General features: G+C 50.2%; 3 protein-coding genes across 3 annotated transcripts; 1 reads left to right on the top strand and 2 right to left on the bottom strand.

The window, feature by feature from the left end:
* Positions 1-264: 264 nt before the first annotated feature.
* Positions 265-2347, bottom strand: zfpA (putative C2H2 finger domain protein; the record flags this gene model as incomplete). Its single annotated transcript, XM_024833285.1, has 2 exons — positions 265-1697; positions 1777-2347. The coding sequence occupies 2 exons, from the start codon at positions 2345-2347 to the stop codon at positions 265-267; spliced, it is 2004 nt and encodes a 667-aa protein (XP_024695556.1).
* Positions 2348-18085: 15738 nt separating this feature from the next.
* P168DRAFT_230854 (neutral amino acid permease) lies at positions 18086-19661 on the top strand (the record flags this gene model as incomplete). Its single annotated transcript, XM_024833255.1, has 4 exons — positions 18086-18276; positions 18342-18428; positions 18482-19511; positions 19578-19661. 4 exons carry the CDS (start codon positions 18086-18088, stop codon positions 19659-19661), a joined length of 1392 nt encoding a protein of 463 aa, XP_024695555.1.
* Positions 19662-20408: 747 nt separating this feature from the next.
* Positions 20409-22601, bottom strand: P168DRAFT_301978 (acetyltransferase SAS4-like domain-containing protein). Its single transcript, XM_024838603.1, has 2 exons — positions 21881-22601; positions 20409-21820 (listed from the first exon to the last, which is right to left on the bottom strand). Exons 1-2 carry the CDS (start codon positions 22530-22532, stop codon positions 20688-20690), a joined length of 1785 nt encoding a protein of 594 aa, XP_024695554.1. The 5' UTR covers positions 22533-22601; the 3' UTR covers positions 20409-20687.
* Between the last annotated feature and the right edge of the window lie 685 nt (positions 22602-23286).

Here is a 23286-nt window from a genome sequence, read left to right as displayed (position 1 = left end):
TGGGAAAGTCAATAGATTAGACAATTGAATATAATGAAGTGTATTCAAACGCTTGCTTTTCTTCCCCAATCGCTCCATGCAGATAGCTAACAGCATCAAATATAGTTACATGATCGTGACTCAAATTCACGTTGAAAGAACAAAGGAAAGAGAAGGAAAAAACAAACACAGGAAATAAGGAAATAAAGCAAATGGTATCATGTTTTCAAAAATACAAGCTCTCGCTCCAAGTCACAACAATTCAACAGACGGAGACACAACAGGTTAGAGAGGAAGAAGCTCGTCGATATCCACCGTCTGGTCGTTGGTCAGAGACATGTCAGGCAAGATAGTTGCCGGTCGTCCAATCAGCTGGGTGGAGGGCCCCTCCATCCAGGGGCCCCGTTCCTCTTCTGTGGCGTTCAGGACGCCCTCGGCCCGCTTCAACGTTTCGACGTCCAGGTCGGTGATGTAGGCGTCCCGGTTGGTGCCGTCGCCGGCGCCCCCGGGAAGCTTGACGCGGACCTCGAACTCGTTGTCGAGCATCATCTCGTCCTTCCACAGGCGACGCTGGCCGTCAAACACGCAGAGCACACGCTTCTTCGTCTTGATGCTGCTGTTGGGGCAGCCCCAGGACTGCGGGTAGCGGTCCCGATTACTCCGTCGTTTCGACACGGTGCGCTTCGAGACGGCGTTGTTGGTGCCCAAGGTGACACGCCCGCTGCCCTTGGTCGTCTTCTGGGGACCCTTGCCAGTGCGGCGGGTGGAGGAGTGTTCGTAAGAGTCATCATCATCGTCCCGCTCGTCGTCCTCCCTCTCAACGGAGCCAGCCGTTGAGAGGAGCATGTGCTTCTCCATGGTCTTCTTCACCTCCTCGTCGTCGTCCATCTCCCCCAGCTGCTGCTGGTTGATGGCCTCGCTCGGTTCCTCCAGCTGCACCACGCGGAGGACACAGTCGTCCAGATGCTCGTAGAAGTCCTGCGCATTGCCGAAGGTGGCAGAGCACGTCGAGCACTTGCCCGTCGCGTCGTGGCCGTAGCTGGTGGTGCTCTTGTTGGACGAGGCGACCGGACTCCGCTTGCGGCAGTTCGGCGGGGTCTGCTCGACATTGTGGACGGTCGTCAGGTGACGCTTGAACACGTCGGCCCGGTTGAAGCTCTTTTCCGCCGGGGAGCCCGAGCCTGGGCAGAAGCCGCACACCATGGTGCCCTTGTAGTGGGTCAGCGTGTGGCGGTTCTTGTCGTATTTCCGGGCGAACCCCTTCTGGTGGTACTCGCACGTGGCGATCGGGCACTTCTCGGGCCGCTCCGACTGATGGGTGAGCATGTGGGCCTTGAGGTCCTTGAAGACGCGACCGCAGTCGGGATGGGGGCACCGGCCCTTTTCCTTGGTGTCATCGTCCACGTCCGTGCTGCTGGCGGCAGGACTGAGCTGTGACCGGCGGGATTGCACCGACGAGATGGACGAGCGCCGGTCATACACGGAGACGTTGTGCGAGCTGGTCGGCATCAAGGAAGGGGAGGACATCGGGAACAGATGGGCCTGCGGCGCCAGGGACTGTGCCGCATAGTCTTCAGGGAGCTGCAGCTGGGAGGGGTCCGGGGATTGGTGGTGGCTGTACGTCGGTTGAGAGAAATGGTAATCAGACTGTTCGGGATAGGAGATGGCCGGGGGAGTGAGCTGGGGTTGTTGCTGGAGGGGATGGATCAGGGACGGGTCTAGATTGCACAATGGCCTTGGTCAGCACGCTGGGTTTTGGACAAGCCGCGCAAGATGGACGAGACTCAGGCCACTCACTGATAAAGTTGTCCGAGCTCTTCTTATGATAGTAGGCATCCGCGTCGAAAGCGCTCCCCACGTACTCGGTCGGGAGGAGATCACTCATGAGTGCAGACTGAAGGCCCAGGCCGTGATTGGTGTCCACCCAGTTGTCTTGGATCGCATGAGAGTTTCCCGAATAAGGGGATCCAATAGCCGACGACGAAGCGCTGGCAATAGAGGGCCCGGACGCGGTGGACAGACCGGGCATATAGGGTTCCGCTGATTGGGAGACGGGAACCGGCGGTGGAGTCGCAGGGATCGAGGCGTAGCTGGGGGCTTTCGATTGATCGGGGTAGGGATCGGCATAGGCCGGCGGCGTGTCGTAGTAGGACGAAGGGGCGAGATTGGACGGATTTTGGGCCTGTCCGAAGTCGCTCAACGGACCCGCCTGGAAGCCGAAGGGGTCGACGAGAGCGGGATCCATGGAGAAGTGTTGAAAATACGGTGTCTGTTGCTGTCTGGAGGAATCGAGGGCCAACATGTTGTTCTCACCGACGCCTTGCGCAGGAAAAAGTACAAAGTCGGTATGGTCCCTTTGGGTTTGCATGCCCGCTCTTTGCGATGACTGGTTGTAGTTCCCTGATGTGGGGAGCCGGATGCGCGAGGTGGCCGTCGCCGGAGGAAGGGGGCGCAGCAAATTCTACATGGACTCGGTGTCAGTCACTGCCATGATTCAGATGGAATCCAAGGGGACGACGATCCGACCCAGAAGGAATGGATCTTCCCCGGATTGAATCGAGTCAGAATTCCAAGCAATTGGGGGGGGCATAAGCATCCAATGCCCCGGGTAAGGCTTGATATGGGGAGACGATTGGGGTGAAGGGACGGGCCGAGCGGGGAACATACAATTGGAGTTAATGGGAGAGAATTTGACGAGAAAGCTACCAGTTGAGGGGGAAAATTTTTCCAACGTGGCGTCGGAATACTGGACAGGGTGAAGTGTGCTATGCAGTAGTGGGTCTCGTTCATACAACAGCAACCAAGCAATGGATGTGAGTGTAGTTGAAGATTAGACAGTGAGGAGTGAGGATGAAGAGAAGAGAAGAGAGAGAGAGAGAGGGAGAGAGAAAAATAGATAGATAGATCGATCGTAGAAAGCCTCAGGCAATCAAGGTGTTCGGGGAGAGTCCGGACGAAGATAGAAGGAAGGGAAGAAGATGGATATAGAGGATGAAAGATCTCTTGATCGGATCACTTCTGATTCACACTGATCTTCCTAGGAATATATATTCCCTGACAGACTGGGAATCGGATTTCAAAGCACGCGGACGCAAGAGAGAAAATGGAGGGGAGGAGGGATAGTTAAATGATATGAGATCGCTGGCCCTATGAGCAAGAGTAGGACTAAGTACCATCCAGGCCGGACTATCAACGGACTAAGTAAGAAACCACGCTAAGAAAAGGCCATCCAAACTGGTGTGGGTGAGTGGATGATGTCGAGAATCATGATGATGATGCTGATGATGATGCTGATGCGGATGTGGAGGGGGACTAAAATGGACTAACAAAATAGAATAAAAAAAAGAGTAATTAGAATAAAATAAATAAACATGATTATAATTCTGATCTAAATAAATCAATCAATCTAAATCGACCAAAATAAGAAAAGAAAAGGAACCAGGGGAGGAGAAGTGGAGATGCCGAACGAGCCAGGGGATCATACCATACATACATACATACATACATACATAGATACCATACAGACACATATACACAGCCAAATACAGATACCATACAGAAGATACGTCAGTCAACAAGGATCAAACTAAGAAACCAGGAAGCCCCACGGTTGGATCCTCGCTCGTACTCGGTACTATTCCTCCCATTTGGATTGTCTGTACGGATATTACCGCTAGCCCTGCATGTTTTGCACCGCCCGATCTTTTCTACAACATTTTGATTTGATTTTTTGGTGCCAGACAGCCAAACCGGTAGACCATTGTCAGATCTCTTATGAAAGTTTGGATTGACCGTCAAAGAAAGGGGTGAACGGTTGGATTGAACTCTATCGAGCTCCGATCTTACAACTGGGTTGTTGAGTTTGGCTGATTAGCAATCGTCTTATTTATTTAATTATTTATTTGTTCACTTCTAATAGAATTGTCACCATGTTTGATCAGTAAAAATCAATAATATATAAAAGAGAAAGGAGAAAGAAAAGAAAACATTGTCAGCATCGTCATAAATCTCCAATGTGACAGAAAAAATAAAATATACATATACATATACATGAATCGAAGAAAAAAAAAACCACAATGCATCGGCCCTATGAGAAATTCCCATCTATGGTTCCTGATTTCCATTCCCTCCGACTCCAGGTATCCAGGTATGTATCCAAGTATCTTCCCTGTAATTCCTATCCATCCTTCCCCTGAACCAGTCCACCAAACTAGTCAACAGAAGTAGTCGGGATTACCCAAGGGCTGGATCATAATTCAATCTATTCAATAAGGATAGATTGTTTAATTTGACATTTGACATGGGGGTTTATGTGGAGGGGAGAGGGGGGGGAAAGAGAGCAATGGGCACAGGACGGAGTGGCCGTCAGGGTCCGCCCATGCATAATTAATTAATCCTTGGAATTATTTTAATAATTTAATTACTTGGGTAATCTATAATCTTCCTGACGTTCGTATCCGCAGGTGTCATCGGCAAGTCCGTGGCACATGAGACATGATTACCTTTTCCACTGTTGACTTACCATCGACTCCGCTTTTTCTTTCCCTTGCTTGATTGAGTCTTTTGTTCGCTCGCTTGATAAGATAGTGGCGAATCTGTTCTTCTTCGTCTTCTCCTGTTGCTCTTTCCCCTCACCCCGTTCTCAAGAGATACCTACCTAGTAGGAACAGGGGTGAGGAACCAATGGCATCAGACAGGTACATGATTTGGAATCGACACCTTACATACACATACATTCATATCCAACAAATCATATAGTCCGTACTCGTACCTTGGTTCCTCACACTCCCTCCCTGCTCGTACCTAAACTCGTTCCGTCTAGCGCAAGCCCATCATTTGATGACAGAGTCCCCCCAAGTCGTGCCGGGTCAATAGTCAATGCAAAGCGTCGTGCCCGATCGCCGTGATAGAATATGATAGACATGCACTATCAGTTGCTATGATCGACAATCAAATGTGTCAGACCCGGTGTCACTCGTGAGGGGAATGAGGGGGGAAAGGGCAAGGGGGGAAGGGGAAGAGGGAGAACAAAACCCAAGCATCGCCGAAAAGAGCCCTCTCGGCGGATGCCGCATCCTCCCCGTCCCGTCAATTTGGGTCAGATCGTCCTCCTTGATGAGAAACAGGAGGACTAGTAGCAAACTAAATGGTTTGGATCGAAGCCATGGCCGCCGGTGCCGAACACCGTCACATCCTGTCTCGCAACATGGGCCTGTTGACGATCCCGGTTCAGCTCCACCACTAACCACCCACTTTTCGCACCCCCCTTCCCTCGAGAAAACCTCTCTGTATGGGATGTGATTGGGCGAGGAGCACTCGACTGGCAAATGAAGCGTCGTGGAAGTGCGAGACCCCTCTCACCAATCAGCAGCCAGAGATGGTCCCAGACGGGAAGACGATTGTCATTTAGGGCGCCCGACGGGGGGGGGAAAGGTGGGAAAAGGTTCGTTTGGCCCAAAAGGGATAACTGGGCGACAGACGCTAAGTCATTCAACTTAAATCATTCACCTTTCTGTAGAGCCGCACTTCGGGGCCGGATTGGCTGTCAAGGCAACGTATACTATCAAGACCTTGATAATAGTATTATCTTTTAACGCTCCAAACAACAATGGGGAAAGGGAATTGATTTGCCGGCAGGAGATTCGGATATTACGAGATCACGCCCTTCCATCACGTGGAAGAAAGGCACCACCACACCGTCTGGACGGGGGCATGCAGGACACATGGAAGGGAGTCATTACGCAGATGTCCCAAGAAGGTAGCGTCTTCGAGGGGGTCCTTTTCCCCATCCACTTGAGTGTCGTAAAGAGTACCATCAGAAATTGACAATCAGTCCGTATGGGTACATATGATGCATGTCAAGCCGTCAGAATCGAATTCTTCCCATCGAGGCCGCGGGGTGGGTCCGACACTGTGGCTCACGCAAGGCTGTGAGTCTTGGCGGTTTACCAGATGGAAATACGGACGGACTTATACGTATGGTACTCAGGTATCAAGATGGATCATGAGGTTGACTCATCCCTTGAGTCTTCAAGTTAGTTACGTACTCGAAGATCCCAGACTAGATCGAATCAGAGACGGAGAAATCCTCGGGATGGGTGGAAAGATGGAGAGCCCAGCCTTGTGAGCATGCAGGACGAAGTGAGGAAGCCGAGTACGTATCAAAATACAGTATCATAAATTACCAGATACATGAGTTAATACAGACATACAGTACACGCTCTTCTCCGAAGACAGTTACCAGTCGGTGAGAACTCTGGCCCGCCCACCGACTTAGCGCCACATCCCGGTTCAAGCCACAGCCCATCAACCTATAACATGGGAAAGCGCGGATCGTCCCGCCCTTCCATTGGCAGATCCCCGTGCACTAGCTCGGTGCAACTAGAGCGATAGCCGGATTGAGGCGCAGCTCACCCATTTTACACCGCTCCCTGGATGTACTGCACTTTGTTTGTTTGTTTCGAGACATGGGTTCGCATGCGTAATTATGTCATTGTTTTTTTCTTTTCAATACCCACTTACGCCAACATCAGGAACTGGGGGCTTTTTTCCAGCCCGAACAGTAATAAGTAAATTAAATTTCTATTCTTTTCATCAACCTGTGAACTTGACCGATAGGTTTCTATGGGCGATCGGACTACACGCCTGCATTGAATCCCTGATCTTGCGGTGGACGTACATCGAATGGCTTGGACTTGGACTGGGATGTTGACGGTGATCTCCTAGCGTGTAGAAAGGGGAGTCTCCCCTTCAACCTAACCCTCCCAGGCTTCTAGACTCCTAGTCCCTCCAACAAATTGAAGAAACTCGACGTGTCAACACGGCATACACAGTGAGGCTCTGATGATTTAGCCTGTTCCATCAGGTATCTAGTCGATCATAATGACCATCCCATGCCCCCATATGCCAGGATTGTCATCGACGATTCCAGAAAGAGTGCCCTCGCTGCGCTTGGGAATCAAATCCATCCTCCAGCACATTGGCTCGATTATACTCGGCGTACCGTGGGATTTAAATTACCGTATCACCCCCGTCAGCAACTGATAGCCCTCGGGAACTATAATTCCGCACGATATATCCCCCCGTCCGTCCCTCCCTCCCGTCCCCCGGCTGCCCCCTCCCCGTCACTGTCGTTCCCCCGAATCAAGTATGGCCTGCCGAGTGGGGGAGAGAAGGGGAAAAGTCTTGGTATTTTGCGTCGCTTGGTGTCAACCACATGACCGTCGGGAGGATTATTTGAATGATGATATTCTCGACCCTTACCCTTTTGTAGGGCGCGCTCTTGCTCACACGTGGCGGATTCACCTTACCCTGGCAAGCGAGATTGTCTGCCTGAGTCCATGTGGTAGACTTCGGGGAGAAATCTTCCTGATTACAGACTGTCTAAAATTGGAACCGTGGGAGGCTCGGCCATCAACCAACCAACATGACCCAATCAATAAATATAGGTAAACAAGAGTATCTGTCATTTTATCTTATTTTTATTTTTAATCACAACGCGGGACTGAGACATGGGGAAGGATGAACTGGGTTTTCCTGTCATTTCAAGGGGGCGATGGATGGGGAGGGGGGATAGATTAAGCCCTACTCCAACAACCACCCAGTAGTCCCTTACGAATGGACAATCCCATCGAGGCAGTTCAAATCCCCCGTCAACCCTCGCTCGCAACTCGCTCGGCCGTATTTTACTCATCCATCCCTGTCACCCATGTGTCCATTTAGCATGCGGTCATGGACTGCTCCAGTTGCCCTGTCCACCCAGGCTAAGCCCAAACAGGAGCGCGATCAATGGGGCTCAGTCTGGGCTGGGAAAAGATCTACGACCCCCACTCACTCGGAAGATGCCATCCCAGGCATCCCATTCGACAGCGGGGGGTTTTCGACCCCAGTCGCTAATTTTAGGTCTGTCAAGACAGTGCCGTCTTCGCTATCTTGAGACGGGCAGGATTGGGTCTAGGGGTCTCTCTCGCTCTCCTTTTTAGAGTGCTTGGCCAATGGTGGTGCAGACTGGACGAAGATGGAAGGTTGCACAGACGACTTACAGATGCAACGTGCTTCATTTTAGAAATCGTCACGATGTCTGATCAAGGACAGGATGTTTGACATGAAGAAGCCAAGAGCCATCATGTCTCAAAATACAGATGAGGAAAAAGCAAAGCCCGGTCCACAACCTCCCACCGCATCGGACCTTACTTTAGGTGACTAGTATCCTCGCCTATACGCCTGTGCTTGCAGGGAAAAGGAGAGCCTCTGATCGGCAAGCTTCCCGCTATATTAGGAGGAAGGGAAAGAAAGATAAATACTACATCAAATGAGATCGTAGATAGGAGAAGAAAAAAGGAAGAAAAAAGGAAAGGATCTTCAATCCTGGGTTTTTTGGCCCCCACGCGTGCGAATATTTACACTCGCATTCGCAGTCAATTTCCATTCCAACCGGGGATGCAACGACTGGCGAGAAACGGTGCAACGCTCGGCTAGGGGGGTGAGGTGATTCGTGCTACTTGCTCTCGCGTGGTAGATACCTAGGTAGGTAAGGCAAGATAATAAAGGATGACAGATGACAGATGACAGACACAGAAACCAACACGCTTTTCTTCCCCATCCTTTTTCCCTCTTACAAAATGATGCTACGTGGTTTCTACTCCCGCCAAAATGGCCCCCAAGTGGACAGCGGGTCACAATAAACGAAAGCTGATTATAAATACATATTTATCTATCCTATGTCGCATACGACTAACTTCTTCCGATGATGCTTTTTTAAGAAGAGGCCGGCGCTTAGTTGCATGTGCGCTAACCACGCTGACACCAGTCCTGACCTACCAGATCTGAAGAAGGGGTCAAAAAAAAAAAAGAAAAACACTGATCGCACTGCAGCATCTGCTGGGATAACATGCAGTGACTGATCCCTGGCATTTGTGTGGCCTTGAGGGTTTCCAGAACCTGGTCGATATATATTCATGAAACTGACTTGAAACATGCATACATATAGTATTTCTAGTACGGAGTACTCCGTACTACACTGTACCCATTGGGTGATCCCTTCTGTCATCTGAAATTCGCCACCTCCATTTCGGACGGGATGGATCCTCCTAGACATGACATGTCAAGCTCCGTCGAGCCCGCTGTCATGGACTCAAAGCGGGCTGGAGTAAATCGACTATCACTTTTTCTTCCCGTGGGCACGGAGTACATCCCGCCTACGCTTCTTTTTTTATCCTTTAATGGTTAGAAGTAGATAGTCTTGCTCTTCTCCACCCTCACTTATTAAAAATCGATATAATCAAACATCCCACCACTAATGCCACACCTACTATAAATCCGCACCCACCTAGTCTTATAGATACAGATACCTAATAAATCAATATATCAAAAAACAAGGAAGTATTCCAAATCCCCACCCAACCCAACTCCACGTTCCCGTGACTTCAACCCAATCTATTCACTCCCCACATCCCAATTTCCCCCTTTTCCAGTGACCTCTCTCCAGTACCTATCCTAGTACCTATCCTAGTAACTGTATATTGAACGCAATCACACCGCCCACCAAGGTCAGATCCAAATCTATCTATTTTCCCGATTGAGCAAATGAAACGCTCTGGCCTCCCTCCCATTTATATTGATTAACAGATCTGGTGCCCGAACCGCCGGCGTACCGTGGTTGGGAATGGCTAGTGTGGTGGTTGCTGTGGATATTGTTCGATTGTTTATCTATGTATCTTTTTATACTGTATCCACATAATGTCCACTCTGTATTATATGGTATGTATGTCTATACGTGGTATTATGGGTGGTAGTTAGCTGTTTTAGGGGATTGTTTTGGTGGTTATTGTAATTGGCAGAGGTAAACTGTGTCTTGTGACTTTTCTAGTGATGTTATCTAACTTTTACGGTCTATAACAGATGAATGTACAGAGTGCGGAGTAGAGATTCGATAGATTGGAGATAGATCTATAACCCACGCAGCCATCTTTTGACTGTATTACATTGTATGTACGTTCGTATTTATCTCAAATCATAAAATCAATACACTCAATACACATAATCCTACAGCATCAAATCAAAAGAACAAAAAGACACATCAACCAAAGCCATAATCGGATGAACAGATAGTTAAACAAAGCCACCGATTCCAATTCTTCACCACCACGGCTAGGGCAGACAGCCAGACGTGGATACCCATGTGGCCTACTGCAGCGCAACCGACACTAGGGACCCGAACTATTGGTGACGAGGTCGGTGACGAGATATGTGATAGCCAGCCAAGACCGGGCGCGATGGGAAGATCTGTGGTTGACCCGCACATTGTATGCGATGCGACGTAATGAGGTAGGCGATGATTCTCTCGGATGTAATGCATCTTGTGGTTGACTGGGATGGGGTTCTGGATACTACCTTGAGATCCTGGGGTCGTGGAATTGATGGATTGGATTCTGGTTGGTGGGAGGGTGGGGAGGATCTGATCCTGAGCTTTTGTGTTACTTGCAACTGTCTATCTGCCTGTCTGTCTGTCGATCTGCCTATTGTGATGTCTGCATACTGAGGCCAGGAACCATCGTGTTGACGTCTCTCCGCGGCCTTCCATAGGACGGCGCAGTACTTGTCTTATTCCGCTTTCCTTAATATAGGTATGATTGGATTCTCGTGCTGCCATAGTCCCACGTGATTGGATCAATAATAGAGACTAGCATTCAGATCGCAACCAGCATCGTGGAAGCGAGCTCCATTGGTATATAGTCAGGGTGGTATACTGAAGTGTAACGCGTCGTGTTCACCCGCAGCATAGCAGAGAAGATAGCCTTAGAAGGCAGGCGGTTACATAACGAGATCGTGATGGTGCATGGTCCAGTATCCCACCGATGTAAGATCGTACATGAGTCACTTGGGGATCTTCATCGCTCTGCTTCATTGGACGCACGAACAAGAACTATCCTACCTCCCGTCTAACAATAACCTAAGGTATGGGACCCATCCGTCGTACAGGTGGATCAAGGTCGACTCGACATGGCCCCCCAGTGCAACCCTATCTGCTTTCTTTTTCGAGGGCCAGTAGTAAACAGGGAGGGAACCAGGCACCAGCATCGATTTCAAGGTCGATCGGTGATCCTGATCTTCTCGAGCGGGCACGGTCGTGATTGGTGAGCTGGTGGGAAGGGTTCTTCTCCCTTCCAGGTCTGCAGCCAATTCGGGTCACCCAGACTCCCGGGCTCTGCAGTCGATCCCGTCACCTCACTTACCTCCCACGTTGGACAGGATGCGGGCTACAACCCACGATGGGGGTGTACAGATCGGGGCGGTGATTGATCTGTATTCTTTATTCTTGTAGATTATTATTACTTTTGTTGTTTCATTGCTACGTCTCTATATTCTAGTCCAACGCCTATGCTGGTTTTTCCTACTTTGATTCCGGTCTGTATGCATGCATACCGTAGGTACCGAATGCGTTGAAGCAATTGACCGGCTAGTTCAAGTCATGTGGCCTATCCAGACCGATCGGAAATGACTTCCGTGACCCGCGAAAGAACGACAGATCAGAAAGATCAGACTTGGCATGTCTTCTTCGTCCTCAGGAGAAAAAAGGAAAGAAAAGAAGAGAAAAAAGACTAGTGACGGCGCAAATCCTCCATAAATCTTTCCGGCCTAGCGAATCTGACATATCCTGACAAGGTGGGAACCGAAACCTCTGGTGTGTCACATGGGCGTCAAGCGTGAAGATATATTGGCCTTCATCTTAATCATGACAATTATCAGTCAGTTCATCCTTCGTTAGTTATCATGGGGTATAATGACTAATTCGACCGAAGAAAATACAAAGAAAGAATAGTCATGTTTGCTCCAGCCATGGAGAAATAGATCATGTACGGTCGACCATGTCCGGTAGAGATCTTCCACACTTTCAGTCAGCCACCGCACCGGATGGAGACCTCGATCCACCCACCCAAGCGAGCACGTAGTGTGGCTTGGGTGTGGACTGTGGATGGGTTCGATCCATCGCGGTGGGTAACGAGCCACATCCGGATGTGAACCACGGTAGGGACAATCGGAAGGCCGCCGCGAATTCAATCCACACTCCACCGACTCCGATACTCCTAGTGTATTGTAAATCCGAAATCTTCCATGACGATTCTTTTCACATTCTCTCGCTTTCTTTCTCCTCTTTTGTTCCCTTCTTTTTTACTACTATCTCTTAGCGCATTGTATAGCCCCCCTAATCACTGACGGACTTTTACGGATTTACCCCTAGGGCCTAGGGCTAGGGCCTGGTCACGCCATCGAAGACCAAGTGACCAAACCGACCAAACCAACCAAACCAAGCCAATAGTTTCGGCAACCCCGATGTCAGGCTGCGGGTTTAGTTCCGCCGTGCACGGGTCGCCAATATTGGCCCGGGGGTTTGACATAACGGCGCTTGCGTCAGTGGCCTACTCGTGGCTTTGATGCTGTCGCTTTCCCTTCTGGGCTGCTCCTTTTGTCCGCCGACTATCTAGTGTCTATGATTTAGTTTGTGTAGATCTGTTGATTGTCAGGGGAGTATAGTGCTGGGGATCATTCGACCGAGTTCGTCCGACCTTGCGCTTGAGCCGCGTGGTTGGTGGCTGAGGGGTTTGCTTGGATGGGAATTATTGCAATGGGTTTTAGATATTGATTTACTCTACGGAGTACTCCGTACACATTATATTGCACTATACAGGTACTATACCAATAGGTCGGAGATAGGACTGAGGTACTTGGAAGAGCTCGGCTATGAGAAAGTACTAATTCGAGGGGGGTTATCCATAGACAGAGACTGGGTATAGTAGTGCTTCTCTAAGCACGTTTGCTCTTATAAACAAAAAGTATTTATAAAATATTTGCTACTATTGTATTCCGTAGATCTATATGCATATATGGATATATTGCGTTGATATTAAAATAAAAATAGTCTATCATATAGCTCTACACTGCTAACCCTACCCAGTCAAGTAACAACCGGACACAACAGAGTACACGTAGCCTACCACTTACGGAACAATACTGATCAAATGGTCAAGGACTGATACTAATGACAATCATGAAGCTATTCAAAGTTGCAATAATCCGACGAAGAGTCAAAATGAAAGGTGTGTGTGGAAAGCTTCAGAAACCAACTGGCATGCTTGCTGCTTGCGTTTACTATTTCCACGCCATCAATCATGATTATAACTGCAAACTACACTACCTGGAGAAGTGAACATTAGTAGTATAAGCACCCCAAACCAACACAACACCTCTACGTAATATTTTGACAGCGGTCCCAGCCGGTCCCTTGATACCTAGGTATCTACCAATAAAACGCTCCCCGACAGATCAAAACCGTTGATCCGCATCCAACCCGACAATCCATACAGTATACGACCTCGAAAGTTAAATGCGCTCGAATCACCGGCAGACCCCACGATACAGACGGCTTGACCCGACGAGCCCCGTCCCTCCATGCAGCCTGGGCCCTGGCAGTCAGAATCAGGCGCCCAGTGCTACCTACCTACCAGATGCTGGCATTCTCCCCTGCACACGCAGTTTCAAGACAATCCCAGCATGTCCCTGTTTGGCACTTTCACTGGTCTGTCTATATATAACATCGTAATATCATAGCCACCACAATAGGTATTAGTAAATTGGTAGGTGGTAGTAGGTAGGTGGGTAGGTAGCATTCGTGAACCCCCACCTCATGCATGGGAAGCGACCAATCTGAGTGTCAGAGCAATAGGAAATATAAAAACACGAAAAGAAGTAAATATAAAGAAGGTAAACCCAAAAGGGAAAAAGAAGAAATATCCAAGGTTGTAAGAGAGGGATTTTCGAGCCCCTACCGAGTGGCGACTTATACGATACGCCTATCGTGGACAAGGATGGATGTTACTGCGTCTGATCTTCGTCTTGGAGTGTGGGTTGTGTAACGCGAATCATGCAGCAGGGGGCATTAGTAGTAGGTAGAGCAGGACAGTAGGGAGCTGAAGTGTCCACTATGTAGGCATCTACGGCCTGCATGAGGGTTCCGCCAGCCAGGTCGTCTGGGCTGCATTTTGCAAGGGGCCGTGCCGCATGGTGTTGAGGACCTGTGCATGTCCATGTATGGGTGCGGATGCGCTATGTATGTATGTATGTATTAGTATGGAGGTATGGATGTATGGATGGAGGTCAAGGTATGAATGGGGGCATTAATGGAAGCTTGAGTATGGAGCTGGGAATATGGGGCTTGGATATGAACCCATGCACTGTAATGCAGCGACGTCTACCACTGACCTTGCATCCATCGAAACGATTGGCCAAACCCAAGCATAACCAGTGGAATCGCCAGGATGGTCGATGCTGATGTGGGAGGCTCCGAGCAAATCACCTCCCCCTACTCGGGATGCTCGGGGTCTATCTTGGATGTGGCTGGTCTCTTTTATTTTTGCGTCGCGCCCTTTCCGGGGTCGGAGAACGGGGTCTGCAGGGGAAGACGATTGTGAGGGACCCCGTAGGATGGGTTGTGGTTGTTTTTCGTGCCGAGCCAGAAGTATTTGGTACCTTGACAGCTGAAGGGATCTCGATGCTTCTTCTGTGCTGGGTTCGGTACTGGGAACTACTACAGTGATTCGTTCTCGGCGAGGATGTGCTTCTTCTGTTCTGTCCTGTGGTTGACCTATTGGCTCTGGTGTTTTCATTATGTCACTTCGCTGACAGGGGCACAATTTCCTGCGTTTGAGGCTTTCAATCCCCCATAGGCTTGGGTTGACCAGTAGATTTTTACATGCACTGCGGGTGCTTCGAGTGCATGAGCAGGGTATATTCCAAATCATAAGAATCGATATGTATGATGTATGTCATTTGGCTGTAGACTTAGTGTCTAGAGATATTACGCGTCTAGGTTTTGACTGGTGGAGGTGGATAGATCGGGAAACCATCTCCAATGGCCCTGTCTTTGCTCGGACTGGTGGCTTGGAAGCGTTTGCTTAGATGACAAGCCATGGCACGCCATGGCAGGAACAGTGTCCAGGATATACAAATATATAGTTGTTATCTTTAATACTATATAATTTTCTGGATTGAACTAGTGTTGGGATTTCAATCATATCAAGCCGGTCAAAAGCCGATCCGATAATCTGGTGCCGTGGTTGAGAAATAGTTCCTGCGATATAGGACGAAGAGAAAGGATACCCTTATACATAGGCTTTCACTTCTCTGAAAAGCATGAGACTAGTAAGTACAGTTAGTATAAATTCGTCTATCACGCAGTCCAATGCAGCCCTGTCTTCAATCACAGGTACTGGATGCGCAGCTCTACCAGCTCCAAGCACTCGGGACCATCGTCACGTCTCAGCCCGCACGTTATTTGAGTCAGACAGCTTGACATTGATCGCATCATGCATCATGCAGTCGAGTGTTCAATCGGGTCATCATAAAAGGGACAGATGACTATTTACATGTATGATACTGACTCAGGGCCAAGGCGAAGATTGCGGCAGCCACATGCAAGATGTCATGATGTATGACACCATTCGAGATTGATAGTCCTGGGACCACGCAAAAGTAGTAGTGTGATGTATTTGGTTAGGCAAATCAGGAGTTAGCAGAGGCTGGTGTTGGATCTGTCTGTTTGTAGGTATGGTGGACTTTGACTGATAGCTTTCACTTATTCTTCTGACTTTTGATACGATTCCGATAAGGGATCTTGGAGTAAATTCGTCTGATTACCGGATGAGCTTATGGTTCACTCTTCAGCTCAACAGATACGCGTCGACAGAATATACCTCGAGGACAAGGCTGTCTCATTTCATTGGTATGAAGATAATCGCATGATACAATGATATTTCTGGTACGTCGACGCGAGAACTTATGTGTACAGTGAACAGCAAAACTCTGCAATTCAACTGACTTCAAATATGAAGAAAGCTGCAAAAAGTTGCAAGATCAGAAGAAACGTCAAAACACAAATAGTGTGGGAAACTCTGCAAACGCTGCAAGTTAGCTGGCCGATTGCAGTCACTCTGCAGACATCATATACGCAACTGATGCAAAGACAGGAGAGGGTTTGACCTGCACAGAGTCCACGCTGGGACTCATTTCGAGAAAGGTTCGACCATATTGTTTTATAAGGACGTTTCGTCAAGCAGATATATATATCTGTGGAAGAGTAAGACATGCAACCGTCCAATGTCAGTTGGATTGCAGAGTTGTTTCACATAAACTGTTGATTGACTATTCACAGGGATTCAACTGCTCGCAATCTTTTCCCAGCTTTAGGTTTCATTGATATCATCATCATTTCAACTGTTGTTATCGGCCCTCCCGCAATATCGAGGTGAGATATGGAGAACACGGGAGAACAAAGACTGGCTTTGAGCCAAGACTGTCAAGATCCTCCACTGGGCAGTCCAATTGGAAGCTTGCCATATACAATGTTTAATTGACTTGGCTAATACCCACCAGCAGGGGAGGAGACCTCAGAGTCTGACACGACATCGTCTCAGTTGCTGTCTCTCCTAGAGCATATTACGGGGTTCATAGACCCGTTGATCGTGCGGGGTCCCGACCTGTGAAATCGCGCTAAATAAACAGAGAGGTCAATCCCATAGACGATTGGGGTATTGCGCCGAAGTCCCTCGCACAGCGACGGCTATTGAAGGTGTTCGGAGAGCCCGTCCTCGACGATCCCCATAGTGGTTCTTGTCTCCCCGCACGTCAAGTGAAACCTGGAGGATCGTGACTAAACCAAGTTACCCCAACCCCGTGGTTATTCATAATTGATGATTGAAACTAACCCGTCGGATTGGTCCTAACGGATATTTGCGGCACAATGCCTCGTGCATCTATTCTGGAGGCATAGCATCCAGAAGTACGGAGTATGTGATCCGACAATCATTCCCTTTTGATCTAGCTGTTGTGTACATACTTAGTCAGCCCGTGCAAATTTCCTCTTTGAGCATGCATAAGTTCATAGCTGAGTCATCTCCGGAGTTGGCGGTTTTCCCCCGAAGCTAAATGAAGACCCAGTCTTGATAGTGGAGCTGGGTGGTGGCGCTTTTAGCTGCCGGTGAATGCCATATGCGAATGAAGAAGAGGATCTACAGTTGATAGAGTGTACCGAGTAACTGGATAGGACTGAGACAGGATTGAATTATCCAGGGTGATGAGGCTCATCTGTCTCCCTGGTTTATGCTGGACTGGCAGGATGAATGCCGGTCATGTGATCCGACAGAAGGATTTAAGAATCGACACCGGAATGCGCTAATCCCGAACAGGAAAGGTCACGCGATCGGCGGTTGCAGCGAACGTTCTCTGGCTCTCTCCAGTATCCTCTTTCTCCATCTATCTATCGGCCTGATCAGCTTCTCTCTCTCCCCTATTATTTGCTGCATTACGATCTCAAATAACACCTGAGTGGACGGGGCCTTTCTCTCACCCGCTTCCTGGGTTGGAAACCCCACGCCGGCCGGCCAAGGCTGAACCGACCGCCGATGTCACCGTTGATCGGCTCGGGTTGATAGTACATAAATGCAGTAGGAGACTCGACAGAATCAATGGCATACTTTCAGATGCAGAGTCAACATACACCTAGTTCAAACGTTCTCTCGCTAGAGCATACCGGGAATGAGAGTGGCAGCATGTGCCGGTCAGCGCCTCGCCGGAATCGGTGGGCCAAAAGTCTTCCCTCAACCTTCAAGGCCTTCTTCCCCAGGTCCACCATGGATCTCGTTCTCAAAAGTGGATGGTGACAGTCCAGTGAGTGAAGTTTCTGTTACGTTGCCGATTCGTGATTCGTTCAGGTCGGTCCGACTCGGGACCCATTCGGCCCACCCGGTGGCGCCAGGCACCTCCTCGGTCCCGGCTCGTAGATAGATGAAGGCAAATTGAGTCAGAGTGGGTGAACTACTTCTGCGAATGCTCCCCACGTTGCCGCTCATTTTTCTCCTGCTGTCATGCTTGTTCTTTTGTTGTGATTTTGTGCGTTCAAGTTTCTGCTCATATTCTAAGGCATTGGGGCACTTGAAAGTGTTCTGTGGAAACACTTGTGGCCTTCCACATCGCCTCCTTTTAACCTTTTCTCTTTTTCTCTTTTTCTCTTCTTTTTGCACAGTCCAGACTTGGCACGGTGTGACCTACAGATATGAGTCCACCTCAAATTGTGTCAGCCCCTCCGAGGGGGCTTGACTTGGAGAACGCTCAAACGGTAGATCTCGCCGAACAGCGTTCTCTCGACATGGATGAGAAGAAGATCGACGAGAGACCTCCGTCCATGCAAGACGCATTTGGTGACGAAGAACATGCGGAGATCAAATACAAGACTTTGAAGTGGTGGTACGTATCGACAACATCGAATGCGAAAAGAAATAAATGCTGATGCTCGTCTTGTTCTTTCACAGGCAATGTGGCTTGCTGATGGTGGCCGAAACGGTCTCCCTCGGTGTCCTGTCGTTGCCCGCCGCGGTCGCCGGGCTGGGTCTGGTTCCGTACGTCAATCCTTCGCGACGCGCAAGTGGCCATTGTGCTAACCATCAGACAGTGCGGTCATCATCTTGGTCTGCCTGGGACTTCTGGCAACGTATACGGGATACATCATCGGACAATTCAAATGGGCATACCCGCAGATCTCCAACATGGCCGATGCAGGGGAGGTGCTCGCGGGGCGATTTGGCCGCGAACTGCTCGGCGCGGCCCAGATCATCTTCATGATATTCGTCATGGCCAGCCACCTGCTGACGTTCACCATCGCCATGAACGCGATCACCGACCACGGCACTTGCTCAATCGTCTTCGGCGTCATCGGCATGGTCGTCTCGTTCGCCCTGTCTCTCCCGCGCACGCTCGCCGAGATGTCCTGGCTGTCGCTAGTCTCATTCATCAGCATCCTGACCGCTGTGGTCATCACCATGGTCGGTGTCGGTGTCTCCCACCCCGGCAAGGAAGTCCTCGCCGTCGTGGACACAGACCTCGTCCACGGATTCGCAGCCGTCTGCAACATCGTCTTCTCCTTCTGCGGCCACGCCGCCTTCTTCGGCCTCGCCGCCGAGCTCAAAGACCCGCGCGACTTCCCCAAGGCCCTCTGCCTGCTCCAGGGCATCGACATCTCGCTGTACCTGATCGCCGCAGTCGTCATCTACCGCTTCGGCGGCGCAGACGTGGCCTCGCCGGCCCTGGGATCCGCCAGCCCCATCGTCTCCAAGGTCGCGTTCGGCATCGCCCTCCCGACCATCATCATCGCGGGCGTCATCTACGGCCACATCGCCTCCAAGTACGTCTACACGCGCGTCTTCCGCGGCACGGACCGCATCCACAAGCGCGACTGGGTCGCTGGCGGCTCGTGGGCCGGAATCGCTCTCGGCCTTTGGATCATCGCCTGGATCATCGCCGAGGCGATCCCCGTCTTCAGCACCCTCCTCAGTCTCATCACCGCGCTGTTCGCCAGTTGGTTCACCTTTGGCTTGAGCGGCATCTTCTGGCTGTTCTTGAACTGGGGGAAGCTGTTTTCGTCGCCGAAGAAGATCTTCCTGACGTTTGTGAATCTCGGCAATATTGCAATTGGGGTCTGTCTGGTATGTTATTTCTCTTCCCCTATTTTAGACAACTGAGTTGTGGCAGATAGCTAACACAAATAACAGTGCGTCCTCGGACTCTACGCCTCAGGCACAGCCATCCACGACGACCCCGGCAGCTCGAGTTTCTCGTGCGCGAATAATGCTTAATTTGTCTCGTTTTTGTATATAATTGTTTATACCTTTGTTAATGGCGTTCTCGGATTTCTTTTTATTTATTCCTTTCTTTCTTTTTCTAGACTAGAGCTGTTTAGCTAGCGGCTGGCTGCATTTACATCTGCATTTGCATTTGCATTTGGGTCATGGTCTGTTATTGATGACGACGATAATAGCTGCATATAATGAGATACCTACCATATATATTTACATTATTCATTTTACGTTTACTTTCTTTAGTTTCTTGCCTTAAAATTCCGTACTACTCCCCCATTGCTTATCGAGGTCTCACGCCAATACCCACATACAATAGCTTAGCTATGATCGCACCACGAAGCATCTGTTAGTGTGTGTTTGCGAGGTACTTACTTAGTCAATCTTGCACTACAGAGTAAAGCTTCAATTGTATTAGCGAGCCATCGACAGTGCGGCCAGCGTGCGGTCTATCTACCGACCACTTGTGTATTATCAGGATTGGTATATAGTATCCGTATATAGGTCGATAGGTAGGTCCTACTCGACTAATTGTAGAGACTTGCATCCAACTATAAACTGACGGAGCGTGTATCGATGTATATACCTTTATTTATTCAAAGACTATTGTAAGGACCTGAACTGGCGACGCTGGACTTGACTTGTGTAATTGCTTAACTGTCCTAAAGGATTTGAAAGAGTAAGTAAGTCGAACGGAATGCTCGTTGATTGATTGATTGCCAAATGGATAATGGTGATGACACCCTTGATGATATACAATTGAGAATAGAAAGAAGAAAGAGGTAAGAAAGTAGTAAGAGAATAGGAGAACTAGAAAGTAAGAAGATAAAAAAGTCAGAAAGATCCATTCCGCCATCCCAGTAACAAAACAAACACCCGTGCCGTTTCACTCCTTCTATTCCAAGCCGAGGATGATGATAATAATAACACCAATAAAATGAAGAAAAGGAGAAGAAAAAGGAAGTTAAAGAGTAAGAGTAAGGGTAAGGGTAGAGAAAAGAAAAGAAGAAGAAGAAAGAATAAAGATCACCCCCGATTAGCCCTCTTCCTTCGCCGCCTTTCCCGTCGACAAGAATCGATTGCCTCGGGCGTGAGGATCTCCGCTGGGAGCTCGAAATCTCCCGTCTCCATCTCTGGAAGGGGCTGTCCGAAGGCGAGTCGCGTTCGTCGTCCGCCTGTGCGGTGCAGTGAGAGGGCTGCTTCGCGGAGGTGTGGCTTGCTGAAGAAGGAGGTGAAGGGGCGGTTGGGGTCTGGTGGGGGGCTCGCAGGTGGTGGAGGTGGGGGTGGGGGTTGTGCTTTGGGGGTTTCTTTTCGAGGCTGGGAGGAGGAAGAGGCTGGGGCAGGGGAGGGTTTCCTGCGGGATGACTTGGGGCCTCGTCCGCGCGAAGACGCCGGCGCCGTCGTCGTCGCGGAGCTAGCTGCTTCTTGGTGGAGTTGGCGAGCGGCGCAGGCGTCGACGTCGTTGGGGTCCAGCGGGTCGGCGTAACTAGGGGCGTCGGACGCGGTGGGCGTTGGAGCTACGTTGTCGTTGCCAGGGTCGTTGTCTAGATCGTCGGACGCGCCGCCCTTCGGCGAGGACTGCGGAATGGCGTCCGCGTCGGCGTGGCTGGCTGGGGTCCTTGGTTTCTGCTCGCGCTCCAGCTTGCGGCGCTTTTCTTCTTCCTTCCAAATCTTGAACTTCTGGATGAGGGCGGAGAGCTCGCTCACGAAGAGGTCGCGTTTGGATTCGTAGTGTCTCTTCTCGGCGTCGGTCACGTGGCCCGTGATGCCCATGACACGCAGCCATTCGTGGCTGCGCAGCTCGTCCAGCAGCCGATCCAGCTGTTGCTTTTCATGCTGGGCGCGCTCGCGCTCGATGTTACGGAGCTGTTTCTCTTGGCGTTCGTGGCGACGATGGGCGCGGAAGTAGACTGTGTCGTCGAGGGGGTCTTCTGGGTCTTCATTCCCAGTGGTTGTTTGTTCCGTGGGTGCCAGCGCTGCTTCTTTGGGGTTGTCCTTAGCTGAGTCCCCCGGACTCAATCCCAGCGTGATTGTTTCGCACTCGTGTAACTCCGCCAAGGGATTCCCGAACGGCAGTGCGTCCGCGGATTCGTCGGACAGGATCGGAGGCTCCGAGAGGTCATCGATCACTTTGATGGAAGTGTGAGGGTTGAGGAGATCTAGTTCCGACCGTTAGAACGTTGTAAAGCAACCTGAAAGGCAGAGTTGAGGTGTTATACCCGTCTTCGGAGTCTCGAAGCTGAGCAGCTGTTCGTAGTTGGGAAAGTATAAGGCAAGCTCGCTCCGGGTCCGGGCGCCCCCATCATGGGAGCGGAGGCTACGGCGCTGTTCAGGCACGGCGGACTTGACGGAGAGATCCTTGGAGGGAGTTGTAGAGGGTGTCGCCGCAGAAGGAGAGGCGGTGGTGGGGTGAGACTCTGCGGGCTCTGGTTGAGGACGGGCGGAGGACGTCGGGGTGGAGGTGGACGCAGGGGCGGGAGACGGCGCATTCGCGGGAGGGTCGGTGTGAAGCGGATCGGGCGATTCGCTCCCCCCGTCCAGATGTAGGGGCGGTATAGAGGGAGTATGATTCTGCTGTGGTTTCTGGTGAAAGTATCGCCGTAACGTTTGCTGTTTGACGATCTTGGCTGGGGAGGGGCGCGACGAGGGGGTCAGGGGATGGTCGACGGTTGCGTCCAGGTGGTCGGACGAACTCCTCCGTCCCCGCGGAGGATGCAATCGCGGTCGCTTAGAGGGAGGCGGACGAGTATCTGCATCCTCATCCAGCGAGACAGTATGTCGAGGTTGATTCTGGACAGGTTGAGGATCTCGTCGCTCCGAGACGCGCAATGACGACCTCGAGCGGACGGCCATGACGGCAATGGTGGTCATGGATTAAAATTTAGGAGGACATGGCTGGGAGATAGGAACAATCGATTGGAGAGGATGGAATCATGTCAATTGTTGTATAGCTATTCATTCATGGGACGAGATTGATTCTCTTCATTGTCGTCGTCGTCAATAAGGGAGGAGAGGATTTTGGAGGCGGAGGTGCCTCGTTATGTAATTTACAGTATTCCGGGGTATCTTACGGGGGGAAGGGGGGAGTTGGGTGTATGGTATGGTCATCCTCATCTTTCTTTATTCTTCATTGTCTCAACTCTTGATCTTGAATAACTTCAATACCCATTGAATGGCTCATTGGAGATATACCTGTTATATCTACCGTTTCGAATATGACATGGTAGTCACCTCTATCCCCTCATGACCTGGACTACTACCCAGCGGATAGAACTCCAATGACCCAATATAACCATCAACCCATCCAGCTTCATACCTCAGCTTCGGCTTCGACTTCGGCTTCAACTTCGGCTTCACTCTGGTCCAAATAGACCATATAATATCCTGCCTACCACTGGCCTTCCGAATCCATCAAAACGTGGGGGTTCAATAAATGTCCATCGGAGCAACTCCTCACACTGTGGGGTACGTGGGGGTAGAACAAAACATGGGCTATCATAGGTAGGTTAGACAGCTCTAACTGGACTATTCATATCAACCCATGAATCTATCGACATCCATGGAATAGCACTCTGTCTCCAGTCGGGCTCCGCATTTCTCTCCGGTCCTTCGCAGAGAATCCTGC

The sequence above is a fragment of the Aspergillus campestris genome (genome assembly GCF_002847485.1).
Source record: "Aspergillus campestris IBT 28561 chromosome Unknown P168scaffold_2, whole genome shotgun sequence".
Taxonomy (NCBI): Eukaryota; Fungi; Ascomycota; class Eurotiomycetes; order Eurotiales; family Aspergillaceae; genus Aspergillus; species Aspergillus campestris.
This window is presented reverse-complemented; position numbering and strand designations above follow the sequence as displayed.